Genomic DNA, 17,043 nt, shown 5'->3' with positions numbered 1-17,043 from the left:
TCATGTTTTTGGTGTTCCTTCACAACTGAACATTTTCACACCCTTGCTCAAGCCTCCCGTAGTTCATCTGGCGGGGTTCGAACCCGCCTCCATCGAGACATTAGTCAAGAGCGCCTATCACATGTTCAGAATGATTTCATAGAGCCTGTTTACATGTTAGGTCTAAAAAAAAAAATCCTCTCTGTGAGGTCTTGCTGATGTTTGGTAAACTGGATCCGGTAGTTTTCTGTGTAGCCTAAATCCAGCTCCTGCAAGATTCCGATGGTTTTGCCCCCAGGAAAACAGTGTAGCCTGAAAATCCAGCCATCTGTAACGTGTGACCCTTAAACCATTGGATCGTGACTGAAAGTAAAAATGACGTGCGTCATTCAAAAACGCCAACATCCTGTGTATGAGACCTCTTGGATACCCTGCTATTGTACGGACCTCTGTGAGAGAGAGAGAAGGTAGAGGGGCAGGATAGGAAGGTGTCGAACTTTGACCCGTATGTCACTTCTGCTGAGGCCACAAGTTTAAGACACTTGTTTGGTAGGAAGCGCCAGGGAAAGGGTAGGGCAGACCATCTCCAAGTTGCTTGTTTTCATCCGTCTGCTCCACTTGTTGACCCTGACCTTACTTAACAGCAGTCTGTTGTTTAGACACTTCACGTGACTTGTTAATGTACAACTTAATTTCTCCGATGTACCAACGCCATTAGCATGTCTTTAAACATTTCTGAAGGGGGGAAAAAACAGCATTTTAAATTATTGTAATTAAAACCAAGTCCCCCTTTTAATACATTACAATGAACAGTTGACTATGGAATTAAGCGCTCAGCCCAACAGCATTTAGATCTATCTCACAGCTGCATTGGCTGAGAGCTGTCCTCAAATTCAGAGTTTCAAAATTCCTATCTCCAAAAGAATCCAGGCAACATAACGTCTGTTAAGTCTATCATCCCTTTGAGCGCTGAGAAGGATTGCTCTCAGCGAACAAGCGTGGGGCTCTGAGCTCTTTACCCCAAGTCTTGCCTGAAAGTTCCCCAGGGTATGTGACTATTACTGGCTTGGGTCACATTATATACCGGTATGTAAATGTGAGGCCAACTATTAACTACGATGAATTCTTCGTATTCCTATCATCGGTTAATGGGAAACTCCGATTGTTTTTCAAATTTGACTTATTGACATATTTGAATTCTGAGTAAAAAGTTGTAACAGTAAACATTTTACCATTTTTTATTTAAATGCTTAGAAACATTTATATTTAATAAATCAGACAGTAAATTCTTGACATCTCAAAAAAAAAAACGGGGTTCTTTGAGATTTTGTTTTTAGGTTAGGCATACGTCATTTCCATCAACAATACTGAAAAGGAAACTAGATTTAACCAATCGTATCGCTTCATTCTTACAGGCTCTTGGGCTTAGTGACGGCCTATTCCAGAGCTGTGGTACAGTTATAAATACATGTATAGGTAGATCTAAAGGCATTAGGATAACCAACTCGAGAAAAAAAGTAACATTTTCATCTAAGCCTCTCCCTATCCCAAGAAGTAAATAGATCGTGTGTCTGACTGATAAAAAAAAAAACTGGTCAGTGTAAGGCTAGTCTAGACTACGTGTAGTCGGTCATGACAAGACAACCAAGCGATAGTGTTTGTTGTGTGTTGAGTGGTCTGGCGTGAAAATACAGACTGCCGTGGTTAGTCAAGCATTTAAATCTACTTTTAATACGCATTTTTTCTTTGCTTACAAGATCATAGATTAGACTGCATAGACGAAATTATATTTCTTCAACGAGAATGTTAACTTTGCTGTATGGTCCCCCTTTATACAATAAGTCAATATATTAAATTAGTAGGCTAGTGGGACGTCACATAGAAACCCGGTGAAAGTCTGACTGTTTTGGATGCGCAGGAAAATTACGTCAGAAAAACATCAATTACTAAGTTATTATTGCAAAAAAAAAAAAAAGAATACTATATTCATTATCTGTAAATCAAAACACATTATATCAAAAATTGTCAAAACCATAGGAGTTTCCCTTCAACCAACTCAAGCCTCTTTCCCTTCGCTCACCAGACCAAAGCGAATGAATAACTTCCTGGCCGGAACCTCGTTTTAATTGGAAATGTTTGATTGAGCTCTATAGTTGGCCTTCTTGTTTGATATTAAGATTGTATTTAGCCGCAGTTGAACCAAACAAACACTATACGGACCCATGTCACCCAAATATTTAATAGTTAAAATCTTCTGAGTTCTTCTATTTCATTAAATAAAGGTTCCGAGTTGATCGTTATATATTGGCTGATTACCTTTCAATCAGCCATGTGCTGTCAAAGATTTTGAAGTCTCTTCCTTCGGTGTTGTTTGGCTTAGTGTGAATCGTCTTCAAAGACAAACTGAATTTATGGGTCCATTAACTCGTTCCATTTTATGTCATTTCTATTACCTGTTAAAGCAATCTGTAACGAGGTAACAGACCCGAGAGTGTCCCAGTCATGGGAGTGTGGTTTTTTGTATGACGTTCATTGTCGATCAGCTCGTGTTTCTAAACGCACTCCGTCTCCTTCTCATTTCTCTGGTGAGATCTTAAATTGAGGCAGCACGCAGAGAAACAATGGGGGTTCTGGAACTGTCTGTGTCTGTATTCCCCAAAGACAAACTGGTGTGGCTCCATTTAGACTTTTAATGCGCCAGTCGAGAACATACCAAATGACATTGCCACATTAAACTGTCATTTCATTTGTGTCCGCGCCTGACACGCGAAAACCTTTGTGAGTCAATTCTGTCCCGTCGTTAAAAGTAGTGAGCATGAGTTGAATAGATAGGTTCTGTTGAGTTAACTCGCTTGGATCTATTAATAGAACTCCTGGTCAATGTGCTAACCTAAGATCTATACACACAGGACTGTTTACACATCGGTGTTGATATGTCAACACAAACAAGTAGATGGGATCAAGTAACCTCAATGTTGTGGAATTGATTTTTTTTTTAGCTCTTACCCTAACGTTTATAGTGTTCATACAGGCATCCATTAGTATCGTTAGTCAAGCTTTGTTTTCAATTGTAGTGGTTGAAGTAACTGTACCAAACGTATTGTAGTGGTTGAAGTAACAAACCAAACGTGTTGTAGTGGTTGAAGTAACTATACCAAACGTATTGTAGTGGTTGAAGTAACTATACCAAACGTATTGTAGTGGTTGAAGTAACCATACCAAACGTATTGTAGTGGATGAAGTAACTATACCAAACGTATTGTAGTGGTTGAAGTAACTATACCAAACGTATTGTAGTGGTTGAAGTAACCATACCAAACGTATTGTAGTGAATGAAGTAACTATACCAAACGTATTGTAGTGGTTGAAGTAACCATACCAAACGTATTGTAGTGGTTGAAGTAACCATACCAAACGTATTGTAGTGGATGAAGTAACAAACCAAACGTATTGTAGTGGTTGAAGTAACTATACCAAACGTATTGTAGTGGTTGAAGTAACTATACCAAACGTATTGTAGTGGTTGAAGTAACTATACCAAACGTGTTGTAGTGGATGAAGTAACTATACCAAACGTATTGTAGTGGTTGAAGTAACTATACCAAACGTGTACATCTATAATTTCACTGTTTCATTGTCTCGGCCTTAGAAGTTTTAGTTCCGTTTTGCTCGATGTGATTTATACAGTTAAATGTTGTATAGATTTCCATTTAAATATGTATCCCTTGGCTTTCGTGAGAGTTCTCCGACTGTCTCTTTCAGAGGCCATTCGTCTATGCCAGTAAGGGCAAAATGGCGCCTCAGTTTATCAGCCTACGCCCAGAAGAAAACCCTTGTAGAAGACAGGCGCAGAAGACGAAAGTTTAAAATAGACCCCCGGCGGACAACTACTTTGTCTGCATCAGGTCTGGAAAAATATGCAGGTCGCAACTGGGCTTACGTGAAACACTGCACTCATCCTTAATCATCTGAATCGAAAACATTGCCTTTATTATTAAGGAAATCAATTTTCATTCTCTGTGAATGCCACGGTCAAGCTTCGATAAAGGGAAACAAAATTCTTCCCCCTTAACAGTGTCCACTTAGAAGTTTTCTGGTGATGTGGCAGGTCTGCAGAAGTACTGCCCTTTGACAGGTAATAAGGATCCTCTTTGGAATGCTTAATTATTATTATTATATTTCTGTTCCTCCATAACAAAAAGCGGTGGCTGAGCGGTAAAGCGCTTGGCTTCCGAACCGGAGAACGGGTTCGAATCCCGGTGAAGACTGGGATTTTTAATTTCGGGATCTTCGGGCGCCTCTGAGTCTACCCAGCTCTAATGGGTACCTGACATTAGTTGGGGAAAAGTAAAGGCGGTTGGTCGTTGTGCTGGCCACATGACACCCTTGTTAACCGCAGGCCACAGAAACAATTGACCTTTACATTATCTGCCCTATAGATCACAAGGTCTGAAAGGGGAACTTTACTTTTTTTTTTTATATCAAAAGCGATTTGGGATCCCAAAGCGTCACTCAGTTGGATCGTATTATCTGTCTAGGTTGGGAGTTGAACGCGTACGTTTCGTGTTAACATTACGAGCGCTTTGCCCTCACGTCTTGATGGTCACTGATGTGAGACACGAAACAGATGCCAAACTTCAGCCAACGTGAGGCAGGTCTAAGCAACACCTCCTCATAGTCACGATCAGGTGATAGCTCCAAGGTATACCTTCTGTTGTCTACGTCAGCAAGCTGGTATCAGCACCCGCTGCAACATCAACACTCTTCCATCCACCACTTTGGGAAGTCAAACACACTTCTGTAGTGTCATAGATATCAATTAGAGCGCGAACCCACTCGGGTAGATTTTTGAACCGAACTGATTTGTTTCAAGTAAGTTTAGCTGTGCCCGGAACTGTGTATCAACCAAAACATGTCAGGAAGTCGAGGTCAACCAGGATATGTCTATTAATTAACTACATTGACCAGAATGATCCATTGATAGATTATGCTGATCAGGTCCCAAATTGACCGGAACATGTCGTGAGCTGTACATTGGCCAGATGAAGTCTTGACCTAAACTAGAACCACAAGTTTCCAGGGTGAAATTCCTGCTTCTCTGTTCTTGAAGGAATTCACGCTAGTCGGCTGGGGGAAACTTCCTGGCAATTCTGTTGGACGGTAGCAACAGAAGGTCTACTTAATTGTTTTTATCATTAAACAGTACTGGGTGGTGCGCGAATGCGTGCGTGTGTTTAAAGAAAGACAACCCAAGGCTAGCAGCACTTTAAAAATTAAAGCAATATCTTTTAAACGGGGGGAGGGGGAGGCGGGGGTGGGGGAAGTCAAGGTCGAACTAGGGCCCACTTGACAAGACTGCTCTGTCGTATTAGTCATCAGGCCTTACACGTAGGCTGATATGACATGTAAGAGGAGTAGCAGGATGACTTAACGACATGACTTAATAACAGGACTTCTCGACATGACTTAATAACATGATTTAATAGTTGTCTTAACAACATGACTTAACAACATGATCTAAGTTGACTTAACAACATGATCTAACCACGTGGCTTGACAATAGAGCTTTACAACATTATTTAATAACATGGCTTAACAATTTGACTTCATAACATTTATTAAAATGACTTAACAACATAAATTAATACCATATTCGTGGCTTGTAATACAGTTTTGTGAATGCCGTTACTACAAATAGCCTCTTTAATTGATGAACCAACTTTTAGTTCCTTTTCTTTGTATGCATGTGTTGTCCTTTTGGCAGTTCTAAAGTTTTGGAGTTGGACTCCGGAGACGTCTGCAAGGAAACGATTCAGCAATGCCACAGCGAGGTTTCCCGCCCTAATTGTGCGTCTGCAACACTCGCGTAATAGCACTCCCCTCTCTCTTTCCCATCTGTATGTAGATTTGGTTTAGGGGCCGCATTGGTCACAGCCTTCTCTCCAAATCAATGCTGAGTGATCTCCCAGTTCCAGGATCAGTTCCAAGATCACTTTGACCCCCCACTCCATCTCCAGCCCTTCGCCCAGACATTGCGTAACTCCCTGGCTCTGGTATTGATTATCGAAGGATTTATTTTCCTCTTGGAACTTTATTGTCAGGCCCTCATTTAGTATTCTATGATCGTGGCGTGGGTTCTGTTGACGGTCATTGACTTGTAGCACCAAACTGCTGGTAGACAGCTAAACCGCTGTAACCGTATTATATCTTTGATAATAGAACTTAGCCGTAAGTCTTTCCTTACCTATATCTTACTTGAGGAGCTGCAATCTGGTATTACTAATAGAAATAGAAATTGTATTTTTTTTGGTCTTAGACTCTGGGACTAAGTTGAAAACTTTTGCTGATTTCCTCACATTCTAAAGTAATAAAAAACTTGAATAAATTCTTTGTGAACAAGACTAAATATAACTTTTATTATGATATAGATAAGATTAAGTTGAGATATAAATAAATGTACTGGATTTTTATAATAATATTTTGAAACAAAAGTATAACTCACTACAATAACACCACCTTTCAGTCTCAGGTTCTGGAGTTGTCTCTCCTACTTGAGACCGCTGATGCTAATTCCACCTATCTTGCATCATTAACAAGCAATCGCTAACCTCCTCACACCGTCACCATAGAAACGCACGCACACACACACACACACACACACACACACACTCTCCATAACAATAGGGCACCTCATTGTCTATTCTATGACCGTGGCGTAGGGCACCTCAACGTCTGGAACTTAAGGCGCCCCACACAGCGGTCCTTAATCAAGGCATAGGGCGCATTGTTCAAACACCAGTAAGGGCGCGTCGTACAATAGTTTTCGGCCATGGCTGATGGCGGCCCTAAAGTCTTATTACTACCACAGAGGAAAGCCTATACGTTTTAATTGAACAGTTTATATGCAGTAGAGTAATTGTCAACGAAATGTACAGAGCTTATTGGTGTGAGTGAAACAGGGGGAGACAAATCAGTATTTGCATTATTCAAGGGCCAGGCCTTAGGACGCCTCATACGAGTTAATGTTAATGACTGTCTCTATACTGAATAGTCGCACAGTAGTGGTTTTAGTATGTACTTTTTTAGATGTGTGACCGAACCACAAGTCACGCTAATTTAATGCTTCATTAATGGGAACTCTTATGTAACAGTTGACTCATATTTCGTATTTCATAGAACTCGGGCACAAGCTTGGTGTTTGTTAGTAGACATTGGACCAAGACTTGGTGTTTGTTAGTAGGCATTAAACTAAGACTTTGTGTTTGTTAGTAGACATTGGACCAAGACTTGTGCCCTCGGGCACAAGCTTGGTGTTTGTTAGTAGACATTGGACCAAGACTTGGTGTTTGTTAGTAGGCATTAAACTAAGACTTTGTGTTTGTTAGTAGACATTGGACCAAGACTTTGTGTTTTTTAGTAGACATTGGACCAAGACTTTGTGTTTGTTATTAGAACTTGGCCCTCAGTCTTTTCGTTCGTCTATGAAACTGAAGGGGCTATAATCTGGTATTACTAATAGAAATAGAAATTGTATTTTTTTTTGGTCTTAGACTCTGAGACTAAGTTGAATACTCAAAGTTTTGCTGATTTCTTCACATTCTTCAATGGCACCAACACGTGTGTCTACGAGTATGGTAAAAGCTATTTATAGTTCCACGTGAGCTCAACTTCCTCTCCTCGGACTGGCTCGTGAGCTTTCTCTTTTGCTAACTCGATAGGTCTCGCAGAATCTCGTGTTCTCCCGGTTCTGGCACCAAGTCTCTCTACTGTCATTGTCTCTATCAGTTAGGTTCCCCCCCCCCCCCGCTCTTCCCTCCTTTTCATTATTGTTTTTTTTCCCCCTTAAAGTTCACCGTTGGCTGGTTTCCCCTAAATCTTACCTGGTTGTACAAATATCAACTTCTATTTTTTTTGTTCCCCACCTACACAGTCTCACCTCCCCCCCCCTCCCTCCTTCTCCCTGTGCCTCCTGTCTAGTGCATTGACCTCATCCTTCACACAGTTACCTAGGCACGCAGGTCTTTGAGCAACATTCCGGCATCTAGTCAACTGTTGGTGGAGAAATAGTGGAGGTTGGTTGGGGAGGGTCAAATAACATTCAGTCTGTAGAGACTGTAACTTGCTACAACAGTGGATCTAGATCTAACAATAATGATTCCAACATATAGTCTAGCGTAAAAGCTTTGGTGGAGAAGTCTTAGAGATTGGTTAGGTGGGTCAAATAACTTTCATTCTGTAGAGACTGTAACTTGCTACAAAAGTAGATCTAGATCTAATAATAATGATTCCATGATCTAGTCTAATGTTGAGTCTTGGTGGAGAAGTCTTGGAGATTGGTTAGGTGGGTCAAATAACATTTACTCTGTAGAGACTGTAACTTTCTACAAAAGTAGATCTAGATCTAATAATAATGATTCCAACATCTAGTCTAATGTTGAAACTTGGTGGAGAAGATGCGAAGTCTTGTAGATAAGACGAGTGAGTGGGTCAAATAACATTCAGTCTGAAGACACCAACTTGCTACAACAGTAGATCTAATAGTAATGACTTCTTGTAGACATTCGTTTTCAGACTTTTCACCTTGTTTTCCCCGGTGAAGGTCGCAATGGTTTTCTTTGAAATTCGAGACACTTTGAGCGGTTTCTCGATGTATTAACAGAGACACACGTCTGATTGTACAGAAGATGGAGTTGTGATTTATTCTCAGCGTACACAGGCTCAGAGATTGAGCTACGTTGAAGGAGTGTGTTTCTATTATATGTCTCCTGTCAATGTGTTTTTGTGTGTCTGCATGAGTGTGTGTGTGTGTGTAAGTGTTTGAATGTCTCTGTGTTTGTCTTTCTCTGCTTGTATATATGTGTCTGCAAGTATGTGTCTGCTTGTATGTGCCTGTATGTAGGTGTCAATGTGTGTTCAGGTATTTTATTATTAAAGGTATCTGCTGACCCTACTGACCCCTCCGGTTTTTAGCTTTAGCCTAGTCTAGTAAAATATTCCAACAGTTCGATTGCTCACCTAATTGATCTCTCTTAATTTCAAATCGAGGCACATCTATCATAACTTGTTAGGAAACCAAAATTTTGTTTTAATGCCATCTTTTTTTTCTCTAAGTACAGACGCTATTTCTATAGAAAAAGGCACATATAGATTGATTAGAGTCTAGTCACACATAGATTGACTAGAGTCTAATCACAATTGATTATTCCCTATAAATAAATCAGTTCCTCCAGCGCTGACCTAATCTTAAAGTACAACCTGTTCCGGTGTTGTCACGGTGCCAGGTTTTTCCACCAAGGATAACCAAATGTGTTGACCTAATCTTTTAGCCTGCACTCGTCTTAATTGGCTTCTGGATCTAAATGTGCACCGAGCATTTCATCGCACGCACGGGGGGGCCAGAGATTCATCCGCCAGAACAAAGGCACTAGCTGAATCTCGCTTCAAGAGATTCATCCGCTAGAACAAAGACACTCCCTGGGAGCCTCGGTTCATTTGTTTCACAGTGTAGGGCTGCCTGGAGATTTTGTTGAGCTGCAAGTTTATTTCAATAGCTTTTGATTTGACTGCATCAATGTGTTAGTGCCGGGAGCTGCTATTGTAAGCCGAGTGGAGGAGTACTTAAGAGAAAAATATTAGTTTATAGCACACTTGAAATGAAGTAGTCGCGTCGTCCCGTTACAATTAATTTAGACGTTTAATTTAAATCTTATAAACAAAAATGTTCCAATCACTACACAAGTTCCATACGTGTTCCAATCACTACATAGGTTACCATGCATTTTGACGATCAGGTGCCGTCACTTGTAAACGAATGATTTCGCTCAGCGGTTCTCAACCTTTTAAGTTCGGCGACCCCTTTTTACACACACCCCCACCAACTCTGCCGCGACCCCCCCCCCTCTGACACACACAGCAATAGAAGAATAGATAAAACAATCTATTTTTTTCAGTGGTCTTTGGTGACCCCTGGCAAATCGTCAAACGACCCCCAAAGGGGGTCGCGATCCACAAGTTGAGAACCCCTGATTTAGCTGATCGCGTGATACACTGTTTTGAGGGGTTGTCCAGAAATGTAGTTTAGATCATTTACTTAATAGATTAAAGAAGGTTACCTTTGTTTATCCCAAAATTTTGGACCAGTGTGGAAACATGAATGTAAGTCTAATTTTGATTTGACTGTTGTGTCAAACATTGGAGCAGAAAGTATGTCTCCACTTCCACTAATTGTTTTATAAGCTCCACTTCCACTAATTGTCTTGTTAGCTCCACTTCCACTAATTGTTTTGTTAGTTCCACTTCCGCTAGTTATTGTGTATGGTCTGGTTCAGTTCAGGCTAACAACAACTTCACTTGCGGCTCAGAGTTATGTGTGCTGAAAGGTTTTATCATAATGTTTGTAAAGAACCTTTTTTTTTTTCTGAATGTCTTCAGGCAACGCATCCCCCCCCTCCTGCAAGTGTTACTAGAGTTGCCGGCCAAACTTCCACCGATCTAATTTGTTGTTTTTTCACAGCGTTTGCTACGACGATTTGTAAGGGAATGGATAAACTCGTTGGGCTTGGTGGAGGGAAAGTGATTTGCTGTACAGTTGAAGCTCTCGAGTTTAACTTCTGTTTGTTGTTGTGGGGCTTTGGGTCAGTTGAGGCGATCTGAAGTTGTATGCATTTTTATAAAACCAACGAAAAACTGTAAAACCAGTTTCTTTTAGGCAGTATTATTTATAGATCATAGTGCTAGTTACAAGATTGGATTTTAACAAGCAAAATATTTCAAATAATATTTAAAACAATGCTTATAAAAGGGAAAGAAATGAACATACAGAGTCATATATCAATACTGTAAGATTTATTGCCTTTTTATATAAAAAAACATTAATTAATTCATTTTTATTGATTAATTGATTTGTGTTTTTTTGTTATGCTAGGCACAATGAATACTTGTGCAAAGTTTCAACTTGATCCGAGAATGGGAAGTGGGAGAAATATAGTGTACAAAATGTGTACCAGACAGACAGACGGACGGACGGAGTTGATATAAGCTTTGAAATATAAGATAACTGAAATTCCGAGCTATATACATGTAGATATTTACATATGGACACATTTCTTTCTCTCTCTCTCTCTCTCTCTCTCTCTTTTTTTATTTCTTTCTTTTTTTCCTTCTCTCTTTCTCTTTCTCTCGCTCTCTCTCTATCATTTATGCTTTGCGATAGTTTATAATGTCCTTTTTTTTTTCAAGCACCCGAATTTATTTCTTAAAATACTCTCCGCCCTCACTCCCTCTCCCCCAAGTATCCTTCCATCAGAATACCCAGATAAACTTATTATTTTCTTTAAGCTTGACATACTTGACCTATAGACTGTTATAGACATTTTACAATTCTGTCACCTCCATGTCCTTGTTATTTCGCCCAGCCTGTGACCAACTTAAGCCCTTTCCCCCAGTGTCACACTCTTCGTTTGAAGCCGGAGCATTGTGGCCTCTAACTGACAATCTATCAAAGCCAGTTCTTTTTATCCCGTATTCCTTTGTTATCTAAGTCTTTCTTTTCTATGATGCTTGGTTTTTTTTTTTTACTTTAAACTAAGAGGAATGAATAATAGAAAAAACAAAAACAACAGTGAAGAGAAAAATTATGTTGTCTCTCTCTCTCTCTCTCCCTCCCTCTTTCTCTCTCTCCTTCCCCCCCCCCTCTCTCTCCCTCCCTCTTTCTCTCTCTCCCTCCCTCCCCCTCTCTCTCTCCCTCTCTCTTTCTCTCTCTCCCTCCCTCTCTCTCTCCCTCCCTCTCTCTCTCCCTCCCTCTATCTTTCCCTCCCTCCCTCTCTCTCCCTCCCTCCCCCTCTCTCTCTCCCTCCCTCTCTCTCTTTCTCCCTCCCTCTTTCTCTCTCTCTCCCTCTTTCTCTCCCTCCCTCTCTCTCTCTCTCTCTCCCTCTCTCTCCCTCCCTCTTTCTCTCTCCCTCCCTCTCTCTCTCCCTCCCCCTCTCTCTCTCCCTCCCTCTTTCTCTCTCCCTCTCTCTCTCCCGCCCTCCTTCCCTCTCTCTCTCTCCCTCTCTCTCCCTCCCTCCCTCTCTCTCCCTCCCTCCCTCTCCCTCTCTCCCTCCCTCTCTCCCTCCCTCTCTCACTCCCTCCCTCCCTCTCTCTCCCTCCCTCCCTCTTTCTCTCTCTCTCTCTCTTCCTCCCTCTCTCTCTCCCAAAAACGTTGTCGGATCATCACTATACGGAGGACATAAGAATTACATTTTTTTTCTGGCGGAGGAAGTACTGATTTACTTGAAAGTGTTTCTGATACTCAGGCATTAGACTGATAGGCCTATGTCAGGGCGCGGTAGCATGTCATAACAACATACCTATATGGCATACTATCATGTCAGCACACCTAAGTAGCACACTATCATTTCAACACACCATCATAGCACAACATCATGTCTGCACACCATCATGTCTGCACACTATCATAGTATTGTATCATGTCAGCACACTATCATTTCCAAACACCATCATAGTGCACTATCTTGTTAGCACACTTATCATGTCTGCACTTTATCATGTCAGCACACAGACATAGCACAGTATCATGTCAGCACACAAACATAGCACTGTATCATGTCAGCACACAAACATAACACAGTATCATGTCAGCACACAGACATAGCACAGTATCATGTCAGCTCACAAACATAGCACTGTATCATGTCAGCACACAAACATAGCACAGTATCATGTCAGCACACAAACATAGCACTGTATCATGTCAGCACACAAACATAGCACAGTATCATGTCAGCACACAAACATAGCACAGTATCATATCAGCACACAAACATAACACAGTATCATGTCAGCACCACAAACATAGCACAGTATCATGTCAGCACACAAACATAGCACAGTATCATGTCAGCACACAAACATAACACAGTATCATGTCAGCACCACAAACATAGCACAGTATCATGCCAGCACACAAACATAGCACAGTATCATGTCAGCACACCACCACCAACTTCGAACCTCGTTTCAAGAACGCTTTCGATACAACCTTTACCCTTTTTTAGACTTGTGTTCATAACTTCCTGTGTATTATTTAGTCTAATAGTGATATGCCAGGTTCTGGGCACAATTACCTGGGTGTCAGGGGGACACATATTTACAGAGGGATAAGATTGTATGTTGTCGTTTTGTCATTGTGACAGGTTGTCTTAGCCCCCCTCCCCTCCAATACACGTCTCTGACACCAGACTACCTGTGACATCTCTAAACAAGACTTTGACACATACACATATTGTTGACATTCACATCTTGAAAGACTTTCACACACACATACCAATATTCAATAGTGAACGTGGTATGGGACTATATAGTGTTTAATAAGTGGTGACACTGTATCCCACCTGCCACTGTTACAGGTACATAGGACCCCCCCCCCACCAGTTTTTTACCGAAAAATGTCAAAATCACCTGACCATTGTCTGCCATGTAGTTTATGACCCTGTTTCACTTGCCCACTGCTTTGATTCATGGTTACGTACGTGCAGTTAATTTTTGTTTGCCCAGTTATGTCAACTTTTTTCCCGTTTAAAAGAAGGTTGGAAAAGATTGCATAATTTCAGAATTCTCGAACTTTTCCTTAGCATACTCAAAGAAATATTTTGTTCACTTACCCGATTCTAAATAATAATAATAATAATAATAATAATAAAAGCAAGATATGAGTGGAAACGCTAATGCAACGGTCAACTGTAGAGCCTCTTCTAGGCTTTATTGTGTTCGCTTAGCTCGGCAGTTCTATTTTGTCACCACTGCCATGTCGCAGGTTAATGACTCTTGATCTCCCTTGCTGCCTAATGACCAATTCTGTCCGTGTACCACCGGAACGAGTCGTGGCCCTCCCTCTCTAACCTCTCGACTTGTTGTTCCACGTACTAACGGGGAGGTAGTAGAGGCTGGGAAGTCGATGTGACTAGAGGACCCGTGGATAATCGAATCACATCTTGCCGGTAGTCCGTTGTGCTTTAGACTACGTGACACATGACTTTCGGTCTTTGACTGTTGTGTTTGACTTTATTTATAACTTATAGGTTGAAGTATAAGCTCTTATTATTCATTTGTGTCTGTACTTTTAGAGGAGATTCAATTTTCTCCCTTTTGTATGTAGGTAGAGAGTTGTAGAACATTTCAGTTTAATTTTGAAGAAGTCTCTCTTTGTTTGGGGAGATAACTGTGACAGTAGAGTTGAAACTATAATCTCAAGGAATTATCTTCCATGGATCTTTTGTATTCTCGGATTAAACTGTGCACACACTTTGTCAATAAGAAACAGCACAGCAACATGGATTTATAATAAAAGACTGTGGTGTCAGAAGTGCGTCCCATGCATCCCAGAACGGAGAGATCAGCATGACCTGCAAAGCCGCCAATTTTGGTGGATTTCCACACAAACGGCTCAAGACTGAGTCAGCCCTTGTGGGGGATACCTTCGACGTCCAGCGCGGACCCCATTTGTCCATTCTTATGTGCGGGACTAAAGCGACCACTGGTCACCGTGAGCCGATCTCTCAGGTGATAACGCGAGCCAACAAGTCCAGCACGCTGAAACATGTTTTGGAGGATGGCCTCGACACGTGCAGGCAGACCAGGTCCGGCGGTGCTGTGGTCAATCACGAGGAGTCACCTCGTCCACTGACCCTATGCTGGCTGAAGAAGAAGACTCCAGCGTCGCCCACGTATTCCAAAAAGACATGTCAGACGTCTTTGACACTGACACTGTCAAATAGCAGTAGTGCTGCCAGGATACATTTAGACAGTCGCTTAAATAGCAGAAAGCGGGTCAGCCAAGAGGACTGTAACGTCTTGATAGCTTCTAAACGAAAAAAGCAAGGTAGGTATATATATCGTTTAGTCTTCTTTAGTTCTCTCCCTTTCCAATTTTTTTTTCCTTTTTCTAATGTATATGTCGGCCTAACAAAGTGGACACTAGACTATGACAAAGTGGACAGTATACTATGACAAAGTGGACACTAGACTATGACAAAGTGGACACTAGACTATGACAAAGTGGACACTAGACTATGACTAAGTGGACACTAGACTATGACAAAAGTGGACACTAGACTATGACAAAGTGGACACTAGACTATGACAAAGCCAGGTATACGTAGATAGTATCCTGTGTTTGGAAAGTACGTGGGGGGGGGGAGGCTGGAGGCTGCACATTACATTAACATGTGGGACTAGGAGATGTTGTAACATGTCTGTGAGAAGTTGTAGAGAAATTGTTAATATTTCAAACAGGGGGAAAAAAAAGCAACTTCAAAACGAATCTAGGGAATTTTTCTTTTTACCTCAAAGACTTTTTTTTAGCCTTCATCTCGAACCGAGTGTCCCCGGGTCACGCTCCGTGCTGGTGTTCCACGCTGTACTGGGGAATCACCTGGCATCTGTGTACTTTGGTATCAGCAGCCACCAGTGAGGCAGCTAGTGCTTCAGAGCATAACTTTTGTTTCAGCTACATCTAGGTGTCTCTTTGACTTCCTCCTGCTGCCTGTTCACAGACTGCAGCACCAACCCCCTCCCCCCCCGTTCATTTCTCTGTCATTCTACCCCTCCTTTTGTATCTCTCTCTCTCTCTCTCTCATTCCTTTTTGTCCTCTTATTTATTGTGGTTCCTGGTTTTTGTCTCACGTAACTGCTCTAGTCTCATGTCACTCAACAGCGCACGATTCTAGAACTCGCTGTTTAAAGTGGGGGCTATACCCCCCTTTTCTTTAGTCCTTATAATTTTACGACCATTGTTGTCAGCACCGACCATTGTTGTCGACACGTCATTAATTGTGGCGTTTTTGGCTTTGAGCTGGGTGGGAGGGGGAACAAAGTCATTAACTCTTTCTCCCCGTAATGATTTACCACATTCTGGTGGAATCAACGTTGGCATCGTCTGTTAGGAGAGAAAGAGTTAAGTTCTTTCTGTTGCCATTTGTTGGAATTAGGGACTTTGTTTGCGTGCGTGCGTGTGGTTTGGGGGGGGGGAGATTAATTACAGTAGAAAGCCGTTTATCCGGACGTCAGTTATCCGGAACGTTAATTATCCGGACTGCCTTTTTTTGGTAATTTTTTGGTCTTTGTTACTATTTTGTTATTGTTTATGTTCCAAAGAAATCCCAAGATAGTTTCTTAAAAAATACTAAGAATTAACATTACTTCTGTTTTCAAAGCAATACTATTTTTTCTTTTAATTTTGACTTGGTGTCAGTACAATACATTTCTTATTGTTCTTTCTTCTTTTTAATTGTTAAATATTGTCTAGATATCTATTCTGAATTATTCTGATATAGAGAATCTAAATATCAACACAGTTTATTACCAAAAATTAATTGACCTTTATTGCCTTTAAGAACCTTAATTATTATTGTCATATTAATATAGTCATTAGTCTAGTTCTAGGAGTTAGATTAAGAGTCTAATTAATAGACTTATTAGGACTAGATAATACCGGTGTAGCTAGATCTAGCATATTATTTAGCTTCAAAAAATAAAAACAAACAAAAACCCAACTCGGAGAGGGAAGTACTGTTGGCCGTATCACCAGAACATTCCTCGGTGGGCCATTGTTGGGAGGGACTCTACTAGGAATGAATGTTTCACTGTTAACGAAGGTCGACCCAGTCGGTGCCTAAGAATGAACAGTAGTAGTTCATTTGCATTAATAATAATAATTATAACAATAGTAATAATACTAATTACAATAAATATTATTATTATTATTGTTATTATTATTATTATTATTAATAAATAGTGTTTGGAAACAAGCTCACTGCCTAGAAGGCGGATGTGACGAACGTAGACGAGGTCTGGTAGCAATAAACAGGTTGGGACGACATTCAATCTTTGTTTACATTGATTAGTATTAGATAAATTACTAGATTTGCATTGGCCCAAGGTGAAGGTCATCTTATTTTTTTTATTGTAACCTTATATATATATATATATATATATATATATATATATATATATATATATATATATATATATATTTAATTTTTTTTTCTTCATTTGATTGATTCAACT

At 40.7% G+C, this 17,043-nt stretch overlaps 1 protein-coding gene across 3 annotated transcripts in view; it reads left to right on the top strand.

The window, feature by feature from the left end:
* LOC106054208 (serine-rich adhesin for platelets-like) overlaps positions 1-17,043 on the top strand; it is a 160,418-nt gene that overhangs the window by 55,026 nt on the left and 88,349 nt on the right. The window contains exon 2 of one of the 3 annotated variants that reach the window (XM_056022810.1): positions 14,135-14,857. The exons of 1 other annotated variant lie outside the window; for it this stretch is intronic. In XM_056022810.1, coding sequence (XP_055878785.1) covers positions 14,377-14,857 — 481 coding nt within the window. In that variant the 5' untranslated portion in view covers positions 14,135-14,376. Of the gene's footprint in view, positions 1-14,102; positions 14,858-17,043 lie in introns of all 3 variants that reach the window. One more of the 3 variants, XM_056022809.1, reaches the window with a different exon arrangement.

This window comes from Biomphalaria glabrata, chromosome 3 (genome assembly GCF_947242115.1).
Source record: "Biomphalaria glabrata chromosome 3, xgBioGlab47.1, whole genome shotgun sequence".
Classification (NCBI taxonomy): domain Eukaryota; kingdom Metazoa; phylum Mollusca; class Gastropoda; family Planorbidae; genus Biomphalaria; species Biomphalaria glabrata.
This window is presented reverse-complemented; position numbering and strand designations above follow the sequence as displayed.